General features: G+C 39.5%; 1 protein-coding gene across 1 annotated transcript in view; it reads right to left on the bottom strand.

The window, feature by feature from the left end:
* Positions 1–225: 225 nt before the first annotated feature.
* The window catches only part of LOC126091917 (retinal rod rhodopsin-sensitive cGMP 3',5'-cyclic phosphodiesterase subunit delta-like), a 47,664-nt gene continuing 20,748 nt past the window's right edge, over positions 226–27,141 (bottom strand). Inside the window, exons 5-6 of the mRNA XM_049907234.1 lie at positions 18,108–18,222; positions 226–5,411 (exon numbers count right to left, since the gene is read on the bottom strand). Coding sequence (XP_049763191.1) covers positions 18,141–18,222 — 82 coding nt within the window. The 3' untranslated portion in view covers positions 226–5,411; positions 18,108–18,140. The remainder of the gene's footprint in view (positions 5,412–18,107; positions 18,223–27,141) is intronic.

The raw sequence follows: 27,141 nt of genomic DNA, 5'->3' as shown, positions 1-27,141 counted from the left end.
GGGAATATTACAGTTTAATGTTTACTTGACAACAAGATCATTAGAAATGGAGCACTAGTTTAGACCGGGAAGTACGATCAGCCGTGTCCTTTCCAAACAAACCATCTTGGTAAGTGAACAATGAGGATATGGGATCGCTCTCAATAATTGGTGGATTAAATGCTGCTGTGGTATAGTATTTAAGATGTTTTGCTGCAATACAAATGGGGAAAAAAGCTTAGCAACTTATCTAGAAGAAAAAGTAGTTTTATTGGTCCCGTGTAAGTGGTACAGGAAATTACTGCTTAAGACTTCAAAGTACATGGCTATTTTACAAAGTACACATATTAATTGTAAACAGAATTTACACAGCAGAAACTTTATTCATGTTTTACATGCAATTAATTGCAAACAAATCTGTTAAAATATACCACAATGTGTAAGAATCTAACATACATATGAGTACAAAAATGTAAAATGTGCAAATACAATGTCTACAAAGGGGAAAAGCTATCAGGTTTTCTATCTTTGGACCAATTGCTTTTCAAAGTAACCCAAAGTGTTATTGTCTGTAGTTACAACAAAAAATTACTTTTAAAAAAAAAAGTCATCAGTTGCTAAACAAGTTAACAATAGTTTGCTTCCAGTATATAAAATTGTTCAGAATGATGGAGAGAAAAATGCTTATTCTCTTAGTGCAGCACACAATTGTATTTCTAATGCCTTCTAGACAGTGGCACCATTAGCTGGTACCTGAGCGAAGGCACATTTCTTTTCACTGAAAAGTCCACAGACTCACTTTTTATGGATGAGGGAACTTTATATTACAAATTACGGGCAATGCATGCATTTATTCTTCCATGTTACAATCACTGCACCATTACCACAAACATCACTGCACCAAAGTTACTAATCTAATATGACTAAGAGTTCAAGAATAATGCAGCATAATAAAATTTTGTACAATTTTGCGAATTACCTTCACGAAATAGTTCACTTGGATTCAAAAATTACACATTTAAGTCATATACACTTACATGATGCAATAAGTGGAATAAAAAAGTACTGCAGAAATAAAACATTGAAGAAAGTACAGAATTCATTTACAATTCGTTGCTGAGAAACAGGTAGGATTTCCGTGAGCTACACCACAACAGGGTGCCTGATGTACAGAAAAGATTTCCTTGTTTTGGCCTTGCAATAATATAGACTGAAATCTTCAGAAAAATCTTATTAATATGCTAGCCTATATTGTATGAACTTTGTATTTTGGTAGTGACACATCGCCTATGCAAGAAATGCGTGGGAGAAATTCAGATTTAAAAATTGTAACTCTGTACATATGAGAAAACAGCATGTTTCGTTTTATTGGTAATACAAAGAACTTTTAGAAGGTATGTCCATAAGGCACTGCAAGAAGTTCTGTGCATAGAAAGAAAATATAGAGTGTGCCTGCTTACATAATACTCGTATGTTTGTTTGATTGCCATCCGTTAGTACATATGTTTCAGAGCTGAAATTTCCTGCTGTCTTCATGATGTACAAAAATGTTTGCGTGCACCTCCCCCTCCCCCCCCCCCCCACACATACCTGTGGTTTGATTAAATACCAGTTTTATCTTGAAAGTAAATTATCATCATGAGTCTCACACAAAGGCCATTCGTGTAACCCGTTACAGCATGAATTTTCATTTCTGAGACAGGTCATGCAATACATTATACAATTTTGCTGCAAGGTTCCATCTCATTTTTCATTTCAGTGTCAACTGTTTGATCAAAGGTAAATAAATGTAGATGTCGTGTGACTAGGGCCTCCTGTCGGGTAGACCATTTGCCCGGTACTAGTCTTTCAATTTGACACCACTTCAGTGACTTGCGCGTTGATGGGGATGAAATAATGATGATTAGGAGAACACAACAACCAGTCCCTGAGCGGAGAAAATCTCCGACCCAGCCGGAAATCGAACCCGGGCCCTGTGGATTGACATCCTGCCACGCTGACCACTCAGCTACCGGGGGTGGACAGATCGAAGGTGTGATGCTACTTTTTACTACTTGTAAAAATGAGATGTATTTCACACAAGTGAAATCAAATCTTGAGCAATTTACAGTTTCGATGTTGTAAGATTTTTGTTCGAAGCCTTACCTTTCTCAATGATAATGGTAATGAGATGTGGCAGTCCACTTTTGACAATATTTTTGCCCCCACAAATTTTATAAAAACTATCAGTTAAATACAACATACGTTCCTGCAAATACTTGCAGCTTTGCAAAGATCGCAAAATGACTACATTAAGTCCATGATATGTCTCAGAAATCTCTCTCTTAAAACAAAAAAGGAATGCTTGATATTAAGAGCAGACTTTCTACTTTAGAAGACACCTCTGTTCCTACAAAAGCTAATAATGCTTCAGATCTACTACATGATCAGTTGAGAGGGAACTGAATAACTTGCACATAATCAGCTTCAGTTTCCTCTGCTCTCTCAACAAGTGTATGGGGCAAATATGTAAGGTGGAACAAATACGTAAGGTCATTCATATTCATTATCATCCTGATCATCATCATAATTGCCTGTACTAAAGACTTGTGTGCCTTACATCACATAGCTTCATTATCTGCTATTTTCTACTTTACAGACTTATTAATCTTGCACTATAAACTTTGTAACAGGTAACTAACAACTGTAACGTTATCTTTTCCTGAAACACAAAGCTGGAACAATCAAATATCTCTCATTAACAAGAAGCAAAGATTGCGATTAATTCAGATACTGTGTGTTTGAGTACATGTGACATATAATTGTAAATAGGGTGAGACAAGCAGTCCTCCACTGCAATCTAGCAGGTGTCCATGTTCTTTTGTGACTGTAATGTGTGATATGTCAAAATATGTGTAGTGGACATTTAGTTATAAGTATGCACCATTACACGATTAATGTGAAAGTAATGTCACTGAAAAACTACAGTTTTCACTTTACTCACTTACATAGAAATCTTAATTTTAACAACAAGAACTGGACGCTGCTTGCTGATGAGAATGAAAACTATTACTTTCAAGAAATGTCGATGCTGAAGAATGCAATCTCATTTCTAAGTCGAATAAAAAATGCATTCTATAATAACGAAAATAATCAGTTTTGTATGATGTAATAGGATACATAAAAAAATCTACTCACCAAGTGGTGGCAGGAGAACACACACTTAAAAGAAGGTTATACTTAAACAAGCTTCCTGAGCCAGTGGCTCCTCCTTTTGGCAGAAGGGTTGAAGGGGAAGAAGAGGAGTGAAGGAAAAGGACTTGACAGGTTTAGGAAAAGGGGCAGATTTCAAGAAAGTCACCCACTTTCGCAGGTCAGGGGAGACTTACCAGATGGGATGAGGAGGAGAGACGTTTAGGTTTTCAAATCTCATCCAGTGCAGTCCCCAACAATCAGTCTTTCCTTCTCATCCCGGCCTCCCTTGACCTGCGGTTCTGTGCGACTTTTCCGAAATCTGCCCATTTTCCTAAACACCTCCAGTACTTTTCCTTCACCCCTCTTCATCCCCTTCTACCATTCTGCTGAAAGGAGGAGCCACTGGCTCCGGAAGCTTGCATAAGTATAACCTTCTTTTATGTGCGTGTCCTCCTGCCACCACTTGGTGAGTAGATTTTTTTATCTATCCTACTACAAAAAATGTATTCTCTATGAGAGATGATGACAGTGTCTAAAACAAAAGTGTTTCATACCAATTTATGCTTATTGAAGATACATTTTGCAGATCATATAAAAAGAGTACCTCTGGTACAAGTCAAATTTAGAATTGGTCTGGCAGAAAACCACAAGGGATAAAATGGCACTGTGCAAGATTGTTAACAGGTTAACCCACACCATCAGCTACATCAGTGCCAGAATAATACATGCATGACCATGAAGTGTTCCACGTAAGCCCATTATAAGGCAATAGGGATACAATTTATAGATGTTCAGTGAGAGTACAGATTATAAAAGTAAACTGAAAATGGGATTTCTGAGTCAAAGACTGAAAGCAGATTTTGTATGCTCAGTCTCAGTAAGGGCTGTGTGTTACATTCCTAGTTGTAAAGCTATTACAAATATTTCTCTTAAGGTTTCATACTTCTCAAATACCATCAAACTCCTCATATTAACAATAAAACAAGAAGGAAAGATAAGTACAAAAAGTAGGCCCATATTAAGGTGTCTGTCTGTTCTTTATAGTAATTCAGCCATGTCACATTATCCAGCTATGCTAGTTGGAATATAACCACGTGAATAAATGACAAGAATAAAAAATTACAATGACACACATTCTATGTTGAGAACATCCTGTGATAAGTTTAGTCTTCCTTCTACATTTGTTACATGGTTTACTGTTGGCACACATGAAATCTTGTTAAACAGCTCTGTGTCATTCAAAATTAAGGACCAATTCATCTTTGAAATGAACCACATTCCTGCATCCAACTGGTTTAGTAAGATACCAAATCACACAACTGATTAAGCAGGATGAAAAGATTCTGGGAGGGGGTGGAATTAATTAAAAAAAATGTGCATTTCATTTTTAACATGAGAATGCTGTACAAGATTTTAAACCGAAAGAGATGTTGCACACTAAGTTTGATCCAGAGAAGCCCATGCACAGGAAGCATTCAATACCAAATGTTAAAAGTGTCACAGCTGGGCCTGTGGTTTCTTTTTCTCACACTGTGCAACATGTTGATTTTCAGGGGAACAGCATAAAAATTTACCTTAACAGTTAGTTCTTTTCACAGTGAGTCTGAGAATTTACTGCACGTGATGTCTATTCATCCCTAACAACATTACAGGTTGGAAGGTCAACTTGAAGGAAACTGGCATAAACAATTTCATTCATATTATTTTCTTCCATTCACACATGAAAGTAAATACAATAAAATCCTTTATTGTGATGTTCCCAACACATTGAAATAAGGTTTTAGTTTGCAGTACCATTGTGTCTGGAATCACAAATTCTCGGTAACAGTTCACACCCCTCACTTTTTAGAGTAATTACTTGCATTATAGATCCCAAGCAATGGATTAGTACCCCAGCGTGTCTTATGCAGTATTTGTCTTTTGAACAACAGAGGCATCTAACCTCTGTTACCCCGAGAACTGATGCAAACACAAATTGTGTCTCATGTAAGGACAGAGTTCTGCTTGACCATTTAAGTTTTACAATTATTGCAAATATCACAAGCACTGAAGTTACAAGAGATCACTGAAATACATATATCTATACATGTATATAAAATAGTGGATGGTTCTTCTTACTATTATCTATAATGTATACAATCACAGTATCTGAAGAGAAAGTTCACTTTTCTCTGATACCTATTTTTAAAATCCATAATCAAGAAGAATTGTTGCTTTGCACATCTTCCACAACTCATCAACAAGTGCCTCATGGTAACCTGAAAATGAACACATTTTATTAGCTACAAATTTAGAATTCTGCTTAAGTTACATATAGTGCAAGTACTATTTTAACTTCAGTTCTTCTGCAATTTTGGTTTTGCAGTCACACAGTTTGACTTTAGGAGGTTGTTCCAGACAGGGCAATGGACAAAACACCTCATATCTGCAAAAGGGTTTTTGAATTCATAAGAAATAATGTGCTTTAAATTTACACTACTGTTTGAAGTGACTTATGTAATACAGCCCATGTGTCTGCATGTCTCACCACAGTAGTCTAACTCATTTGAATATTACAGCCTGCCCATGGCATCACTGGCTGAATGGAGAAGTGTTTGCATGAAAGGTCGCTGTAGCAAGACTGACCACCACAACATCAAATCCACCAAAAGTAAATGCAAAATATATCTACTTAAATAAAAGGGCATATAAAAATTTCCTTGACACTTTCCTAAAAGACAGTCTTCACTCCTTCTCCACTAACTAACTATGACAAATGCCAATAACAACAAAACTAAAAAACTATCAAAGTAACTGTGTACTAGACATGGCTTTAATTCAAAGAAATAGTATCTGCAGTAACAGAGATTTATACTGAATAAATCAATAAAAAGATGGTACTGATCCCCCTTGGTACACAAAACAGGTCAGAATACTATTGCTGAAAAAAAAAAAATAAAAATAAATAAATAAAATAAAAAAAATAAAAAAACCAGCAACCCATTTTATGAAAGGACACACATTCTCTAATATAGGTAATTTTTACTGCGGCTGTTTGCTTGACAAAATACCCACAGCAAAAGACTGGAAAGTTACACACAAATAGTCAAGACAGGAAGTAGGAGTAATCTGATGAATTGTACACCCACATCACTGACGTCGATCTGGAATAGGATTTTGGAGTCCATATTGCATTCGAACATTATGAATTACCTCAACTAAAATGATCTATTGGTACTGTCAGACTGGATTCATAAAATATTGCTCTTGTGAAAAACAACTGGGTCTTTAAACAATGGAAATGCCAGGTTGGAATGTCAACAATGTAAGGAAAGGGAAAAACTGCTACTTATCATAACGATTACTTGTTAAGTTGAGTACAGACACAATTAAAAGACACTTGCACATTAACTTTTGGCCACAGCCTTCATCTGAAAAGGAAAGAGAAACACACACTATTCATTCACAATGAATGGTATATGTAAATGTCAACAAATGTGTGACAAGGGGCTGTGGTTGTAAGCATTTTTAGTCTACAAGTTGGCTCATTTCCAACTATACAATGGGGGACGCAGGCAATAGTAGTTGAGTTGATTGGGCATGTTATTAACATGTCATATAGTAATACTCTTGGCCTTGTTGCGTAAAAGCTCTTTGGATGAGAAATTAATCAAGATGACATGCCCTAGATAAACCACACTTCTGCAATTCTGTCAGTGACACAAGAAATAGTGACAGAGAATCTGCACATATTTGATGAGTTCTCCAGGAGGTGAAAGGTAAAACAAATGCCACAGAAGACAAATATGCAGCATTTCATCTTGGTAACAAATAGCAAATTACAGTCTGCAGCAATCCAAAGTACCGGGGTCTCATTTTGGATATGTTGCTTAACTACCAGCACTATCTTTGGAAAATAGCTGCAAAAGTGAAAATCTACAATAATTTGATGCAAAATCTAACAGTAATTTTGTGGTGATCCAATGAAAAAACTCTGAGAATGGTAGCAATGGCCTTCAGCTGAGCGTCGTTCATCCGTACTGTTCCACAGTCCTCATATTCAGCTAGTGGATGCTGAGCTCTGACAAGCCGAACTCCCACTTCTGCTAACATCTGATGCTATGTACTGCTCTGCTTCACACAATAAGACATCCAGCTCTTACTCTGTTATGGATGAGAAACCAGATACGATCGAACAAGATTTTTATAATCTGTCTGAAATTTGTCGACCATCCTGTGAATTTGCCATGCGCCTGTTATCCAGGGCTTTCAATCCTGTGACTGCCATGAAATTGGAAGGAACATCTTCATTCCAGCATGGCCCCTTGTGTGTCGAAAACCAAGCTTTCAACCTTTCTCGCACAAACTCAACCAAATGAAGAGTTTAACAGGAGGACCTGCTGTTAATCTCCACAGTGGCAGGTGTTACTGGAAGAGCCTGCATTGGGCTAGCTACATAGTGAATAAGTAGCTGGATAACCTGGACAGTGTCTTCACTTTTACCATTTTGTTACTTTAGTGGTTGTTTGTAACAGTTAATGTACTTTTTTGTTTGTCCAAGAGCATCAAATGCTAAATAATAATACTCCCCTTATTACTTGGAGTAGTAACACAGTGGAACCTCGCATAATTCGTTCCAGAAGCTTATTAGTAGAGTGAACCACTCATTAAGCAAAACAATTGTATATAAATTAATGTAAAATACGATAATGTGTTCCATGCAGAAAAAGTACTAAAATTATTCATGCTACTTATTCAAAGAAAATTATACATACAGTAACATGCACTTTATTATTCACGATACATAAGTAATTCCTTTTTACTAGGAAGCTATCTATAGTCATTTGTTTCTGCCGACACTTCAACACTTGGTGAAAATGAGACATAACATTATTGTCAAATACATTTGTAGCACGTGTAGCCACTACTTTATTTTGAGGGTGGGGTGATTTTCAATGTACAATACAACCGATTCCCATGCTTTCAGCATTTCTCTTAATGTGCCAGAAGTCTGCTGCTTTACTGTTACTTTCTCCTCCTCCTCCTCCTCCTCCTCTGCACAACTTCCTGCTATGAAACACACTGCAATTCCACCAGCTCTTCGGTGGCCACTTCTTGGCTGTGATATCACTGTTATCCACTTCTAGTCCCATGCTCTTGGCCAAAGACACAATCTCATTGACTACAGGCTCCACAGATACTGACTCTAATGCCTCAGAATCACATTCGACAACACACTCTGGTCAAAGCTTCTTCCAAGCACAAGTGAGAGCTCTCTTGGTAACTCATTCCCATGTATTTTTGATCATCTTGATGCAGGCAAAAAAAGTTGAGGTGATATTTCCTAAACTTTCTGAGAGTTAGATTGGTAGCTTCAATAAACTCAAAGCAATGCTCGAAGAATGCTTTAGTGTTGGGAGGCAGAAACTGGTTGGTGATGAATTGAAATTCTTGATGGAGGTGGTCTTGTGAGCCTGGATATGGGCATGAGTGTTGTCCATACCAAGCAAGACATGGAGTGGCCGATTCATCTCAAGCAAATGTTTTTTCACCGAAGGACCAAAGAATTCATTGATTCAATCACAAAAAAGATCACGTGTCACCCAAGCCTTGTTATTGGACCTCCACATCACATTTAAACTGCTCTTCTGGATTTTAACACGTCTTGAAGGCTCTTGGAGTTTCTGAATGGTAAACAAGCGGCAGTTTAATTTTCAAACTGCCACTTACACTGGCACAGAATAGTGGTTTGAAACGGTCTTTCATTGGCTTGTAACGAGGCAAGGCATACTCCTCCATTGTTACCAGGTGTAGAAGTATGAAACCAGAATTTCCCTGTAGATCAGGCTGTTCCAACCGAGCTCCAGGGAGCCGGAGCGCTCCGGAGCGCTCACTGCGGCAGCTCGGAGCCTGCGTGGAGGGGGAAAGCGAACTCACTGCCCCCTGGCCGCATACAGCCGCAACTGACGCAATAATCCGTGTTCAATGACAGCTATGACTAGCCGCGGGAGCCCTGTACTTCTATTGGAGGATACCTTTCTATTCATTGAGAGGGATGGTCGTCAGCAGTGTCTTGTATGTCATAAAGTATTTAATTCTGCGAAGAGGTACAATATACAACGACATTATACGCGTCTTCACGCAGCGCACTACGATCAGGTAGAAGGCGTTTCACGCAGAGAACTTGTAGCCAGGCTTAATAACGACATACCAGGAGACGTAAGTTTAAAAACGGTTTCGTAATACGGAAAGTATCAAAATATGCAACATAGTTCGTGTTCTGTAATGCGTGTATAATTTTCAGGTGAATGAGAGTGGAGAAAACACTACTGAATCTGCAGTTCGAGCAAGCTGCAGGGTCGCTCACATCATTGCGACGAGCGGCAAGCCGTTTTCGGTGGGACAACTCGTAAAATCGTGCATGGTAGCAGTTGCAGAATGTTTGTTTCCAAGGGAGGTGCAGGCAATCGATGGGGTTTGCCTGTCGAAGCAGACAATGTCTCGTCGAATCCTGGACATGGCAGCGGATTATGAAACACAGATCAGGAAAAAGACGGAGAGCTTTGTTGAATTTTCGCTAGCGCTTGACGAAAGCACCGACATATCGGACTGTGCTCAGCTTGCAGTCTTTGTGCGTGGTGTCGACATAGAGCTGAAAGTAACTGAAGAACTCTTGGATGTGGTACCACTCGATGACACCGCAACAGGACGTGACATTTTTGAAGCTGTTTGTGAATCAGCGGACAATATGAATTTGCCGTGGGATAAGCTCCATTCTGTAGCGACATACGGTGCACCACAAATGATTGGGCGTCACCAAGGATTTGCTTCTCGTTTGAAAAATAAACTCAGGGATGAATTCGGGAAAGACATTTTGACTCTTCATTGTTTTATTCACCAAGACGCACTGTGTGCTGGAACAGTAGAGCTAGGTGGCGTAATGAAAGATGTCGTGAAATGCGTGAATTTTGTGCGGCGTCACGGTATGAATCATCACCAATTCAAATGATTCCTGAAAGATATGGAAGCGGAGTATGGGGATATACCTTACCACAGTGCAGTTCGTTGGCTAAGTCAGGGAAAAGTTCTTGATGTTTTCTTTGCCATTCGTGAGGAAATATCCCATTTTCTCGAAATGAAACGGGAAGAAATGCGTTGTCTGAAAGATATAAAATGGATATCTGACCTGGCGTTCCTATCTGACATAACTATGCAACTGAATAAATTAAATCTGTCATTGCAGGGCAAAGGGCAGCTAATCGTTGACATGCACGATGAGATCAAAGCGTTCATGGAAAAGTTACGTTTATTTGAGAGGCAGATGAGTAATGAACATTTAACGTTCTTCAATTGCCTTGCTTCTTTAAAAATACCTGAAGGTACTACTTTCGGCGATTACCAAGCAAAGTTAAAGCAGCTCATCACGTCGTTTGAAACACGATTCCGAGACCTCACTAGTTTGGAAATGGAACTTAAGGTGTTCAGCACTCATTTTTCAGTTTCCCCCGATGCTTGTCATTGTCACTTCAATTAGAGATTATTGATTTGCAAAGTTCAACTTTGTTGAAAGAGAGGTACTACAACACGTCGGATCTGTCACGATGGTATCGTTCATTACAGCAAAAAACATTTCCCAAGCTTCACAACAATGCCACTCAGATCATGTGCATGTTGGCACGTATTGTTGTGAGCAGCTTTACTCAGCAATGAAAAGAGTAAATAGTAAGGAATGATCGTTTCTTCAGGATGTAACAATGAAGCTCATCCTCCGCATTAACACTGCGAACACTTTGACGCCTGATATTTCCGATCTTGTAATGAAAAGAAAGTATCAAGCTACAGAGGCCCAATAAATTTAGTATGCAATTTCTTATAAAACAGTTGTTTCTTATTTATTTCCCGAACATCGTATTTCCTGGTGTAGCATGTCATCACGTCTTATCAGTTAAGAGTATGAGGTTGTCGATCTTGTAAGACGCAGCTGGCACATCAAAACGCTTGCCTTGCCGCCTGCCTCAGGCAGCCGTGCCACGCGCCGGCGTGCCGGCCCACTCGAGTGGCCACAGCGAGCGACGCGGCTCCCTGGAGCAGGGAGCGCTCCGCGGCTCACACCGGAGCCGACCAGCTGGAACAGCCTGCTGTAGATGGTGCTAGCCATCAGTGTAGGGCCCATGAGATCACACCTGCAGCGCCATCTACTTCCTGTAACAGCTGACGACGAATGCCAACACCCAGTAAGGCAAGTTTCATACATTGGTATCTGTTTCAAGCCCGTAATCATGGAGTTGTGCGCCTACGAACTACAATTTGCGGACTGCATTGGTTTTCTGCTATGATTTGAAGAAAACTGCTGCAGAATCACATCAAATGCTTTTCTAAGATTTAGATGAACTTGCTCTTGGGAAAACACAGTGTTTCGAGTGGTTCAAAAAGTTCAAAAGTGGGGATTTTGACATGAGAAACTACTGGATGAAGATGATACTCAAACTCAACAGGAACTCTGGGAACAATTGAATGTGATGCAGAAAGCCATTTCTCTTCGGTTGAAAGCTATGGGAAAGGTGGAGAAAGTGGGAAAATGGGTTCCACATAAACTGAACGAAAGACAGCAATCAAATCGAAAGACCACTTGTGAAATGCTGCTCGCCAGATACAAAAGAAAGTCGTTTCTTCATCGAATAGTGACAGGTGATGAAAAATGGTTCCTAAGCGTCATGAATCATGGGTGAATCCAGGTGGGAGAAATGCATAAACAGCAATGGAGATTATTTTGAATAAAATGTTGTTTATCAGTTTCGAACAACAGACGTGTAATTACTGCAACCAAATTCAGGTTTCATATTTCTATACCTGGCATAAAGGTACACTTCGGCACCTTTTTCCAGAACAGACCCATTTCGTCACAATTAAAAACCTGTAACCATCAGAATCTAAGGGCATCTTGAAGTTGCTGATGGAGTTCTCTGCTACCTTTGTGTCAGAGCTAGCTGCTTCACTGTGCTTCACAATGTTGTGGATGCCAGTTCTTCTCTTTAAATTCTCGAGTCACCCATGGCTTCCCTTAAACACTTCAGCTGCTGATGATGATCCTGGTGTCTGGTTAACAAAGTCGGCAAAAATCATTCTCGCCTTCTCACAAACGATGTTTTCGTTAACAGTGTCACCTTGCAATTGCTTTTCATTTATCCATATAAGGAGCAACCTTTCAACATCACCCAGAATACGACACTGTTGTCTAGATACTCCTGTCACACCCTTTGAAGCATCTATCTCCTCAATATTGCCCTTGTTCTTGAGGGCAGTGCAAATACTTGATGTAGACTGATTGTATATGCATGCTAAATCAGGAACACTTGCACCTCGTTTGCGCTTTTTAATGATTTTACGTTTCATTTCTAAGGTCATTTTCTTTCTATTACAGTTGTCTTTCTGTCACAGTTATCATTGGGGACATTTCTATGGAGATTATTAAAATTTGTACACAAAAATCACTGTGTGAACACAAGTGTAGAAAAATATGTGTTCACAAGCTGCACTAAGATCGTAGCAGAAAGAGCACTAAACCCGGACATTGTTCACATCTGCTGCTGACAATGAAAGATGTTCATATTGTTGAACATTTCCCCAATATCCACAAATGGCTGGTGAGGTCACACTAAGTCGTCATCACTCATTATGCGAAACGCTGCTCATCAAGTGAGTCATTTTTTGACAATTTGTTTTGCTCATTGTACCAATTGCATGTTATGGGAGATGCTCGTTAAGTGAGGTTCCACTGCAATTCTAATGTTATACAGACACAATATCAGAAGTAGCACCAACCAAATTTAATTTTACGTCCACAATAACATCGAATGAACGATAGAACAGTATGAAGTCTCCTAACTATAAAACACACAAATATATAGTCTCATAGGTGAGCATACAATAAGCAAGTAAACATAAGTGAGGCTGAGCGCACTGGGCTTATATTGGGGTGCTGTGCACATGGCTTGCTGCGGCACCTGTCCAGGTTGTGAGACGATCTCTCTAGGTCAGCCGTGGATGTGCTTGTATCATGTGCTGTTTGATTGTATGCACTCATGCTATAGGGTTACAACAGTAACCTCCTTGGTTTGTTACTACCTGTAACAAAGTGAGGCTTTACATTGTTACTGAGCTTTCACCCATAAACCTGCACATCGCTTGTGCTCTCAAATACTCTTTTTTTTTTTTTTTTTTTTAAAAAATTGATGAATAACAAAGTTCAATCTTTATCTGCAATGTAATGAAACCTATAAGATGTAATAGGTTACTAGCACTTAATTATAACTTCAATGAACTGTTACATATAACATTACTTAATTGTAAAATAATGGTGACAAGGCGGAAAATCAAAAAATCTGAAGAGCCCTTGAGGAACATTATACACTAGCCATAGCCAATCAAAAGTATCCAGACAGCTAGTAGTGGACATTAATATGGAGAGAGGCTGACGGGGGTGTCCATACTTCACCTTTACGAAGGCTGGTACTCTAGTGGGGACATTTTGAATGAAATGGATGAATGACTGTGGAGGGGCAGCAGCATATTCTTCCTCAAGAACAAGGTAGTGATGCTAGACATTGGGGTATGGAGTGAAGCCGACATTCTAACTCGTCCCAAAGCCACTATTTCAGGGACATTATTGTCCACAAACCATTGCTTCACAGGTGCTGCTTCATGACAGGACACAGTGTCATGCTGATGCAATCAAGAATAATCTTCAGAATATTTCTCTACTGTAGATAGTACACAATGCTGTAAAATGTGTTCATATCTTTCTGTTTCTGCATTTAGTGTTTCTTCAAGGCCAATAAGGTGACCACACACTAACCACGAAAACACCCCCCTATGTCATAATATCACCTCTGTACTGCTCAGTTGGCATTACACAGATTTTGCAGGCATTTGCCAAACCTAAACTCCTCCATCTGATTGCCAAAGGTATAGTGTTATTCAACATCAAATCGCCAAATTTCCAAACATTTTCCTGCTTGACCATCACGAATTTTGATGAAATTTTATTTGAACATTTGCACATGTCCCCAATAAACACTGGTACACTTTAACATTCGTTGAAGCAATACTGGCCAAGATATAGTCACTTGTTTCACTTCACACATTACTGAGCACAGTGAGTGGGAATTTCTACGCGAATTTTAGCTGTTATATCTCTAAGAACAAAAATGAAAAGAATTTTATGAGAGATATTCAGCCAGAAAAGTTTTAGCAAAATTGTTCGAAAAAATTTCAAATTTTGGCTTTTTAATGTATCTATGTGATTATAAGACAAGTATCTTCCCCCACTGGTGGGTTTCTGAAGAAAGTCTGTAATTTGGTTTCTTAATTTAGGTCCCAAAAAGTTTGCTGAAAATTTTTAGTTTTTTGTTAAACATGCTGCTCAAGGCTTTCACTAGGAAAATTCGCAAGCTACATTACATCCTTTTTAGATTATTATGTCAATGAGAGCATGTGGCTAACTGTTAGTTGTTGCATTACTTCAGATCACTTGCAATATGATAGGATATCTGTACTTGATTGACTTTTTGTCGACTTAAGCACAGATAACAAAAGTATATTATTTTAGTGACTCCTCAGCTGCACAACATAAAAGTTATAAGAATTTTGTCAATCTGTGTAGCCACAAAAACAATTTCAACATTTGGTACGGAATGAACTTTTTTGGTGCCAACCATAAGAAACTCCGTTTCATGAGGCTGGTGGACCAAGGGACTGGCTTCTCGTGCAAGCCTAAAACGGCCATCTACACAACTACTGAAGCCAAAAGATCTATTCAACTTTTGCAACCAAAATGTACAGCATCATATATATGTATATGCTCCAAAACAAGACATGTAAGAAAGCAAAAGTTTAAAGAAGTAAGATGAGGGGAAAACTGGACAGTAGCCAGTGTGAGAGATCATCCTCAATTGGTATCTCATTACTTGAGCTTGGTTTGTATCACCAAAGTACCTAATGACACAATACATTTTGTTGCTAAAGTATGTATTGCAGCCATTTTAAGACTGAAATTGATGGAGTTGTTACCCGGCTGTTATGTTGCCTGTATGTATGATAATGAATGGTGAACAAATGATGTTCTGAGAAAATTTGTGCATGTTCATGGCCATTCATTTTACTGGCGTGAAAGACAGGATGCTTGTCAGGTACCAGAACACCACCCCATTTCCAGGCACTCTTTTCTTTCAGTATCATCATTTCGTTGATAGTATCAATTTGAGAAAACAAACTGCAGAATGTGGCTGAAAAAGTTTGGAAAATGTAAACTGTAACACTGAGAAGTTTAAAATCAATATTACTTTTTGCTTGCCACCTATGTGAGATATGCCTACAGATTTGAGAATTGAAGATACGGTACTTAGCAAATGGCTTTGTAAGCAGACAGGTACCACCATATGGCTTTGGAACATAAATTTGGAAACCAAATTACACAAATTACAATCTTGGGAACCTGATTGAAGATGCCCCCCCCTCCTCCTTGCCCTCCCCACATGGCTGGTATTGTATGACCCCTACGACGATGAGAGCCGGTTCATGTTCTTGAACTGTTAGTGACAATGTCACCATGGACCAATGCAATATAGTGAGATATTACTTGCCAATTTAAAAATAAAAACCACAGGCAATGAAACATGGGCAACTGGTCGCTGCAATGTAGCCTGTTGCTGTGCTACATTCCCTCAAATTTGTCCATCATTTTCAGGTATTGCTAGTTCACATTGGAAAATCAAATACGATTTTCCGGATGCTTGAAAATATTCTCTTTCAAACTGTGATCACTTTGAAATCAATTGTTGAAAATATATTTTCTAAAAGGAAATTGAATGTGATCTATTTTTGTAATTTTTACGAAAATCATGTTTGAACTGATTTTGAAGGAATTTCGAAAGCAGTAAGTGAATGATATTTTACAATGGAAAATTTTATGTTGCAAAGTAGTTGTTTCCAAAGTTTCATATTATCATGCCTTTAATCAATGGATATAAGAAGCCAAAGTTAAAATTTTTATTCACAGTGTGATTTTTCTAGCTACTTTGCCTCAATGTTTGTAGCACTATTAACCCACACTGGAAATTAAACCCACTGTTCTGAGGGGGAGTGGGCTGTTGTTTCAAAAGACTGGTTTTGAAGCTTTGATAGAAAACAGTATTTGTAAAATAAGTGTTAATTATAGGCTTTTTTCAGCTTTTCACAAAAATCAATAACTTTCTGATGAATTTGTCTGTTACTGGAAAGTAGTACGTGAATGAAATTTTGTATTCTTGTTCCTGTACTGCCAAGATACTGCATATTAAATTCCACATTCAGGACATGTTTATTGTATGACACATAAGAGTCTGAAGTTCATATTTTTTTGTTCTGTAATTTTCATTCCCAAATTTGATTCAAATTATCTAGTATTGTCACCCTGTGTTGCATAATCAATTACACTTTGTTTGCAGTTCAAAACATAGTTTTTCTAATGAGCCCAGTTTGGAGAGTTTTATGGAACACAGTCTTTTTTGCAAAATCAGCTCGAAAATACGGCATTTTTTACTTTCTTAAAAGATCTTCAACTTTTCATTTAATGTATTCAGGGTTGGGATGTGATACTTAATAGAACTTTATATTTGAGAACCTTGTGTTGTCAGGTTTCTACATGCCAAGTTTCACATTCTTCATACCTTTACACCGTGAGATATAAAAAGACAAACTTTAAAATTTTTTCTGGTGCTGATTTTTTCTGGTTATTTTGCCTAAAATTTTCTGGCTGAATTTCACTTGGAAAATTCTTTTCATTATTGTTGTTAATAGAACACATAAAGTTGTACTAGATGGCAAAATTTTATTTCTTTCAACAAAACATTGCACGAGATGTAACAGCTCAAGAACATAAATTCACGCTCGCTCAGTGGAAAGTTACACACAGAATCAAACAATTGCCTATTTCTCAGTCAGTACTGCTTTGGTGAATGTTAAACTTTGCCAACATTCATTGGGGCATTTGTGAATAAAATTTCAACGAAATCTGTGATGGATGAGCAGAGAGGCCTAGGTGAGTTGATGTGGAATGACCACCAAGCATAGCTTAGCACTGACTACAAAAATGTGTGTCTTAGAAGCAGCTGCATGGCTATTGTACCCCATTCTTTTTTAACTCCCTACACACTGTCACTGAGCTAGGTGCACTGCTGGTAGCACTTGGGAACTCACAGCTGATTTGTTCCACTGATTTCAGGTGATTTTTTACAAACACCCTCTGCAATGCTCAGTGGTCCCTGTTGTCAGTACATGACGTCTGTCTGGCCCTGGTTTAGTTGTAGCTTCTCATTCATTTTTGATTTCACAATCATTACACCAACTGTTGACTTTGGCAGCTTCAGATGGGGTTGAAATGTTCCAAGTGGGTTTGTTACTCAGGTGATATCAATTGCCAAGTCCTTGTTTAAAGTCACGACACTCTCCTGACCAACCCATTCTGCTCTTACTGCTTCCCTACATGGTGCATTAGCCTCTCGTGATGTCTGGTGGTGAACTTTGTGTTACATTTTAGGGCGTCACAATGTTTTGGTCCATTGTAACAGTATATAGTGCATAATTTACCATATAAATATTTTCTATTTTCTTTCCCTCTGACAACCATGCCTCCATCCTTGCTACCCTCCCTATTTTCCTTTCCCTGTTGCTTCATAACCTGGGTTGTGTAACTGAATCTACTTTCCCTTCTTCCCTTTCTTTCCCCTCTCTCCTCCCTGATGAAGGAACATTTGTTCCGAAAGCTAGGAACGTAAATTTTCGGTTCTGTTTTTTGTGTATCTATCGGCTGTACTGAGCTGAGGTAAGTACTGGCCAGGCCCTCTATCTCTTTGTTAGCATTTGTTTCACATCTTTATATGAGATTTTCCATTAATCATTCATATAAATATTTTGTATAATAATTAATGCCAACTTACCTCACACTTTGTAATATCACGATGTACAACGTTTCATACATAGTACAGGCGAACTTTTGAAGTTGACACAAGCATATCATCATCAAAGAACTTCGTTTCAATGACCACGTTGCCACTGAAAGAGAAATTTATAGTGGATTTACGAACACAATACAATCTCTCTCTCTCTCTCTCTCTCTCTCTCTCTCTCTCTCTCACACACACACACACACACACACACACACACACACACACACACACACAGAGAGAGAGAGAGAGAGAGAGAGAGATAACAGAAATTTTGGGTGGAACAGAAACAATGGAATAGGTAAAAGACCACAATACACAGTGTAGGTGGGGGTAGATAAGGTTAACACTTTTGGAGTTTTCTCAATGCAGTTGATTAATATTATGGTTCTGGGTGTTCTGTTGACTTGTTTTCTTCATTTAATGCATAGGAAGAGGACAGCTGGATTAGTCATCAAAATATTGTGCATAAAATGGAAACAACATCTCAGCAGAACACATGGAAGCACACTATTATAGTTAAGACTGCTGCTCAGCTATTAAGCTTACTCTTGTCTACAAGGTGTGGATACAAAAACATGCAGATACATTCTCAGAGTGCTATGGTCTGATTTTAGAGAGTTACTGCCTTCAATTGGGTAACCTGAATGACAACAGAAATGGTGTGGGGAAAGAAGGGGTAGAATTTACAATTTTCCTTATAATACCAGTAATATAATATACAGTACTGAATAATTACTTAATTAAGCAATTAATAATTTTTCTTCAAAAGTAACAAACTTTTAAGAGTAACAGTCCTAAGTATTTGCTCTCTCCTGCTCAAATTTTCAGGTTGTCATTTATGAATTCTTCTCTGAATAGTAACATTTCTGCACTAGTTTCTCATATATGAATTTTTTCAGTGTTTTTAAATTTATGCTGAGCAGTTCTCTTCCTTTCACTTTGTGGAGGCCATGAGCAAATGCTAGGGAGAGGGAAGCAAAGCATGTTAAGTGGATGGACCATTATTTCACATTTGGAGGCTATTGTTTGCCAAGTATTTTAAACCTTTGTAACATAAGCTAAGTGACTTTTATCCAATCAAGTGCTGAAGGAAACAAAAAAGTTGGAAACAGGATACGAAAAGAGTATGGTTATGGACTAACAGTGCAGATACGAATTCCTAACAATGAGATGCTGGCAACCAATAACAGACGATGAAATACGTTTGGCATCAGCTGACACCACTATACCTTCTGATGCTAGTCTGCCCTCATGTAAGTGTAAATGGTGAACAATGATTGTGTTGTGGATCTTGAAGAGCGTGAATGTCGGTACTGAATCTAGCTGCCCTCTGCTGAAAGCTAGCATGACACATTTCACTTGTTGGAACTGGGGACAATCTTCCTGCAAGGTTCATACTTGTAAAATGGAAGGAAGTGCCTGATGATGACAACTCCATTAGTTAGGTGGTGATGCAGCCTCTCACAGCAACAGTTAGACTGGACAGGAAGTCCAAAGTGGACATATTACGCTGGTATGCTCGGTGGGGTGAGAGGACGGGGGAGGGAGGGGGTTGTCTATTTACATATGCAGAGGTGCCTTAGCAGAAGCTACTGAATTAAATTGAAAGTTGTGATCCAATAGGTACCAATAATATCTGTTGTTCGGATCCAGAAGTCATCTTCCATTTCTTTCAGCAGGTGGCTGAACTTTAAAAATCGCTACCCTCTTTTATAAGGCGAAAGTTCAGCTGGTGATTTGTAACACAGTATCTAGGATTGACTACGGTAGATCTGTGTGAAAGGCTTGAACCAGGAGATCCATAAATTCTGCTACAATCTCTGATGCAACATTCTTCTTTGCATTATCCGGTGAGAACTGTAGGGTTCCCCTTAATATGTTGGGGATGTTCTACACCCAGGAAGTAACTAATTCTGTAGTAAAGAACATGTGGTGTCCATATAAGGAGTTTCTTAGGTTTAGAACAATCTCTGGCACAGGAATGCGATGACACCATTGTTCAGTGGGAAAGGGCTGCAATCGGCCATCTAAGAATTGGGGGAAAACCACAACCAAGTGTGTAAGGAGGAAATGCCTTGCACAAACACTGACTACCTGGAATACGACAGCTAATTTGGCCACGGGAAAGGTGACACAACCCACCACTCTACATTTAACTACACCTACATTTATACTCTGCAAATCACCGTGAGATGCACGGCACAGGGTATGTCCTATTGTGCCAGTTATTAGGGTTTCTTCCTGTTGCGTGCACGTAAGGAACACAGGAAGAATGACTGTCTAAATGTCACTGTGCATGCAGTAATTATTCTAATCTTAACCTCACAACCCCTACGTGAGTGATACAGAGGGTCGTAGTAGATCCCTAGAGTAATTATTTACATCCGGTTCTCGAAACTTTGTTAATAGACTTTCTCGGAACAGTTCACGTCTATCTCCAAGAGTATGCCGGTTCAGCTCCTTCAGTATCTCTGTGACACTCTCCCACAGATTAAACAAACTAGTGACCATTTGTGCTGCTCTTCTCTGTATTTGCTCAACATCCCCTGTCAGTCCAATCTGTTACGAGTCTGATACGTTTGAGCAATATTTTAGAACCAGTTGCACAAGTGATTTGTAAGCAATCTACTTTGTAGACTGATGGCACTTCCCCAGTATTCTACCAATAAACTGAAGTCTACCACCTGCTTTACCCACAACTGAACCTATGTCATCATTCCGTTTCATATCCCTACAAAGTGTTACACCCAGGAATTTGTACGAGTTGGCCGATTCCGACAGTGACTCACTGATATTATAGTAATAGGATGCTATGTTTTCTCATTTTGTGAAGAGCAAAATTTTACATTTCTCAACACTTACAGCAAGTTGCCAATCTCTGAACCATGTTGAAATCTTATCAAGATCTGACTGAATATTTACACAGCTTCTTTCAGATAGTACTTCATTATAGTTAACTGCATCATCTGCAAGAAGCCTGACTTTGCAAGGTCACAGCAAGGCTGCCAACACCCTTCCCTGGGGCACATCCGAAGTTACTTCTACATCTGCTGAAGACTCTCCATCCCAGATAACATGCTGTGTGCCCCCTATCAAAAAGTCCTCTGTACACTGACTAATTTCACTTGACACTCCATGTGATAATTCTTTTGACAATAAACATAGGTGTGGTGTTGAGTCAAATGCTTTTAGGAAATCAAGAAATACTGCTTCTAACTGACTGCCTCGATCCAAAGCTTCCACACATGTCACGTGAGAAAAGTGCAAGTTGGGTTTCACATAATCGATGTTTTTGAAATACATGCAGGTCGGCACTGAGGAGGTCATTCTGTTTGAGATACCTCATTCTGTTCGAGCTCAGAATACGTTCGAAGATTCTATGACAAATTGACGTTGAGGACACTGGACGGCAGCTTTGTGGATCACTTCTACAACCCGTCTCGTAGACTGGTGCGACCTGTGCCTTTTTCCGAGAACTGGACACAGTTTTTGTGTGAGGGATCTACGGTAGATAAAGTGAGAAAAGGGGCTAACTCGGTCACAAATTCAGCATAGAGTCTAACAGGGATGCCATGGGAGCCAGGAGCTCTGTTCAGTTTAAACAATTTCAGCTGTTTTTCAACACCACTGACACTAATACTTATTTAATTCATCTTTTCAGTGGTACAAGGATTAAATTGCGGCAATTCTCCTGGGTTTTCCTTGGTTAAGGAACATTTGAAAATGGAGTTAATCATTTCAGCTTTGGCTTTTCTACTCTCAGTTTCATTTCCAGTCTCATTCAGTAGGGACTGGACACTAATAATTTTGCTGCCACTAACAGCCTTTACATATGACCAGAATTTCTTTGGGTTCTATGAAAGATCACTTGACAATATTCTGCATGGTAGTAACTGAAGGCATCAAGCATTGCTCTCAACAGCCAAACACATTTTATTCAGCATTTTTTTTTTTTTACAAGTTTCTTTACAGTGACTGCATACCATTGAGTTTCTCTCCCATCATGAACTGTTCCACAGGGTTACTAACTATCCAATGCATGGTCAACTATCCTTTGAAACTTCAGACACAGTTCCTCAACATGCTCCTGACCTGTTCTGAAAGTTTCAAGTTCTTCATTGATATATGACACTACTAATTTTTTTATCTAGTTTATTGTACATAATTATATATCTTTCTTCTTGTTTTACTTGCCCTTCGTACTGCCTGCACAAAATACCACGGTCAGTAGATGCGCAGTCAGCAGGGTATGCGTGGGGAGAATGGCAACAGTGGGGGGCACAGGCAGGCGCTGTAGGCGAAATGCCGAGTGCTGGAGGGTAAAGTGCTGCTCTAACCTGAAGCTTACACTCACATTTTTTGTGAATATTAAGTGGAGCCTCTCCATGCCCATACTTGCACTGTGACCATTCAAAAACATGTATCACCATGATTTGATTAGCATCAAAAAGAATTCCACTGAAAATACTGCAATTTACTTTCGCTTGCCTTGTTAACCATTTGTAATTTTCAGAGAAGCATGAGTGGCAAATTTTGAGTAAAACTTACACATTTCTCTGACTGCCATGTTAAAATTTGCAGGCACAAATGCGAGTGAATTCTGAAACAATGGGTAATTAAGTTTATTAAGTGAGGAACTGTGGAAAATAAGCATATTAAAAAAGCACATCCTCAGTACAAAATAAACATACATTGTCTCCACTTATGTTGTTCCAAAACCCATAGCATTTCTTGTTTCACCAGCTATCAATGGCCCCTAAAAATTACTTTCTTTCATCAAAAAATGTCGTAGACAATGAAGCTTTGCACAATAACCATATATTAAAATATTCTTCTATTTGTGTGCTACCATTTGTCAAAATCTCATTTCGATATCTCAAACAGTTTATGAAATTTGAGGAATGTTGTGGATCTTTCATTTTGGATTCATCGCTGGTGTGGGGCGATTGTAAATGACCGCGTTACATCCAATCAATTTTCTCAAGATTGGTGACATATAGAGACCTCCAACCAAGTCTAAAGAAAAATTCAGTGTGTTAACTAAATTTCATACACAGCAACTTTTTATGTAATTTGCACCAAATGTAAAATCATAGCTACCTCCATTTGCCATTGCAAACTTTTTTGAATTTCATGCAGTGTGTTAATTCCAAGTATCATAATAACTGTGACCAGTAACAAAATTATGGACATATCATCAAAACCTGACACTTAAACTTAAAGCTGTAAGTAACACAAAAATGAATTTTTTGTACCTAACAGTATCTGTAAATCTATCTGAGAAAGATTGCAGGGCATGCACCACTATTCCATCATCGCCAGCCGGACAGAGGTGGCAAACAGTTGTTGGCCTCCCCTTCCAAACAAATGAACGAACTCGTCCAGCGCTTTGGATGAAAACTGGTCAATGCACACTGGCCACCTTATCCTGCATGAACTATACTTTGGTAATAATTGTTGCCACAACAGCATCACGGTCACCAGCACCAGTTTCAATGTGGACATCCTACTTGTTACTATTAGATCCAATGGGCTAATTAGCCATGAGGAGGTAAAAGTGATTCACACAAATAGCAGTAGTCTTGGACTGGACAGATTTGTATGACAATTACCGGTGTGGAAATGGAAGACAAGATTTGGAACCTAGAATATAAAGACAATTGTTGGTACAGAGATAAAATAGACTTAGGAAATGAATGACCATAAATCAGATACTCTTGGACTAAGTGAGATGAAGAGGAAAGTTAGTAGAACAAGAATAATGCACAAGCAGTACATTTTAAGGTATGCTGGGGTTAGAATGTATAGGCAAGCAAAACAGGAAGTACTAAAAATTACCAGTGAGCAGCTTGAAACGAAAGTATGTGGTTGGGAACTAGTAAACTCAAGAACAATAGTTGTTAATTTGGACTCAGAAATCAAAGTGTCCTACATTCAAGAGTAGACAGCAACTGAAGATTCCAATATATTTGATAAAGATGAACCATGGACCTTGCCATTGATGGGGAGGCTTGCATGCCTCAGGAATACAAATAGCCGTACAGTAGGTGCGACCACAATGGAGGGGTATCTGCTGAGAGGCCAGACAAACATGTGGTTCCTGAAGAGGGGCAGCAGCCTTTTCAGTAGTTGCAGGGGCAACAGTCTGGATGATTGACTGATGTGGCCTTGTAATACAACCAAAACGGCCTTGCTGTGCTGGTACTGTGAATGGCTGAAAGCAAGAGAAAACTACAGCCATAACTCTTCCTGAGGGCATGCAACTCTATTGTATGGTTAAATTATGATGGCATCCTCTTGAGTAAAATATTTCAGCGGTAAAATAATCCCCCATTTGGATCTCCGGGCAGGGACTACTCAGGAGGACGTCATTATCAGGAGAAAGAAAACTGGCGTTCTATGGATCTGAGCATGGAATGTCAGATCCCTTAATCGGGCAGGTAGGTTAGAAAATTTAAAAAGGGAAATGGACAAGTTAAACTTAGATACAGTGGGAATTTGTGAAGTTTGGTGGCAGGAGGATCAAGACTTCTGGTCAGACGAATACAGGGTTATAAATACAAAATCAAATAGCGGTAATGCAGGTGTAGGTTAAGTAATGAATAAAAAAAATAGGAGTGCTGGTAAGCCACTATGAACAGCATAGTGAATGCAATATCGTAGCCAAGATAAGACACGAAGCCCATACCTACCACAGTAGTACAAGTTTATATGCTGACTAGCTCCGCAGTGAAGACATAGAAGAAATGTACGATGCGGTAAAAGAAATTATTCTGATAGTGAAGGGAGATGAAAATTTAATAATCATGGGGGACTGGAATTCGGTAGTAGGAAAAGGAAGAGAAGGAAAAGTAGTAGGTGAATATGGAATGGGGATAAGGAATGAAAGAGGAAGCCGCCTGGCAGAATTTTGCACAGAGCATAACATAATCATAGCTAACACTTTGTTTAAGAATCACGGAAGAAGGCTGTATACATGGAAGAGGGCTGGAGACACTGGAAGGTTTCAGATAGATTATATAATGGTTAGACAAAGATTTAGGAACCAGGTTTTAAACAGTAAGAAATTTCCAGGAGCAGATGTGTACTCTGACCATAATTTATTGGTTATGAACTGTAGATTAAAACTGAAGAAACTGCAAAAAGGTCGGAATTTAAGGAGACAGGACCTGGATAAACTGAAAGAATCAGAGGTTGTAGAGAGTTTTAGAGAGAGCATTATGGAACGATTGGCAAGAACAGGGAAAAGAAATACAGTAGAAGAAGAATGGGTAGCTTTGAGGGATGAAGTAGTGAAGGCAGCTGAGGATCAAGTAGGTAAAAAGACGAGGGCTAGTAGAAATCATTGGGTAACAGAAGAGATATTAAATTTAATTGATGAACGGAGAAAATATAAAAATGTAGTAAATGAACAAGGCGAAAAGGAATACAAATGTCTCAAAAACGAGATCGACAGGAAGTGCAAAATGGCTAAGCAGGGATGGTTAGAGGACAAATGTAAGGATGTAGAGGCATGTATCACTAGGGCTAGGATAGATACTGCCTACAGGAAAATTACAGAGACCTTTAGAGAAAACAGAACCACCTGTCTGAATATCAAGTGCTCAGATGGAAAACCAGTTTCAAGCAAAGAAGGGAAAGCAGAAAGGTGGAAGGAGTATATAGAGGGTCTATAAATGGGCAATGTACTTAAGGGCCACATTAAGGAAATGTAAGAGTACGTAGATGAAGATGAAATGGGAGATATGATACTGCGCGAAGAATTTGACAGAGCACTGACAGACTTCAGTTGAAGCAAGGCCAAGGGAGTAGACAACATTCCATTAGAACTACTACTGATGACCTTGGGAGAGTCAGCCATGACGAGATTTTTTTTTTTTTTTTTTTTTTGGTTGGGTTTAAGGGCGCTCAACTACTGAGGTCATTAGCGCCCAGTCACTGTTGTTAGAGCACATGGAATCTGGTAAAACTCAAGGGGATGGAGGGGACACCAGAAGGACCTGACAAAGATGCAGACAAAATAAGTAAAAAGATTAAATGTCTTTGGACAAGCCAGTTAAAGTTATAAAACGCAGAATACGAGCAGCTGCTCGAGCGTCATCAGCTAAAACATCCGGTAAAGTAGATGGCAGGGACAGGACAACACGAAATTGACTAAAACGGGGACACGACAATAAAACATGGCGCACTGTTAATGCCTGACCACAAGGGCACTGCGGGGCTGGGTCACCGGAGAGCAGGTAGCGGTGGCTAAACCGGCAATGCCCAATCCGCAACATGGTCAGAAGGATCTCCTCGCGCCGAGATGGTCGGGAGGATGTTGTCCAAGCAGTTGGGAGCGGTTTTACTGCCCGGAGCTTGTTTCCTTGGAGGGATGACCAAGCATCCCACCACAACGACACAAGCCTCTTACATACATCTCCACGAACGTCGGATGACGCGACACAATGGGAGGCTGGCCGAGGCAGGAGGACTGCAGCCTTGGCTGCAGCATCCGCAGCCTCATTCCCAGGCACTCCTACATGTCCGGAAACCCACAGAAAGCTGACAGAACCACCATTATCAGCGAAAGAATGGAGGGACTGCTGTATCCGTTGAATCAAGGGATGGACCGGATAGGGAGCTCCAAGGCTCTGAAGAGCACTGAGTGAGTCAGAGCAGAGTACATATGATGAATGGCGGTGGCGGCGGGCATACTGAACGGCCTGATGGAGAGCAAAAAGCTCGGCCGTAAAGCTGGAACATTGGTCGAGGAGCCGGTATTTAAAGGTGGCGGCCCCGACGACAAAGGCACAGCCGACACCATCGTCAGTTTTGGAGCCATCGGTGTAAATAAAGGTGTGACCGGCAAGTCGAGCACGAAGTTCGACAAACCGTGAGCAATACACTGCAGCCGGAGTACCCTCCTTCGGGAGTGAGCTGAGGTCGAGATAAATATGAACCGGAGCCTGGAGCCAAGGTGGTGTCGGGCTCTCACCTTCTCTGAAGGTGGTAGGGAGGGCAAAATCCAATTGTTGAAGCAGGT

Source organism: Schistocerca cancellata, chromosome 7, assembly GCF_023864275.1.
Source record: "Schistocerca cancellata isolate TAMUIC-IGC-003103 chromosome 7, iqSchCanc2.1, whole genome shotgun sequence".
In the NCBI taxonomy this organism is placed as follows: domain Eukaryota; kingdom Metazoa; phylum Arthropoda; class Insecta; order Orthoptera; family Acrididae; genus Schistocerca; species Schistocerca cancellata.
The sequence above is the reverse complement of the archived record's forward strand: the minus strand, read 5'-3'. Positions and strand labels throughout refer to the sequence as shown.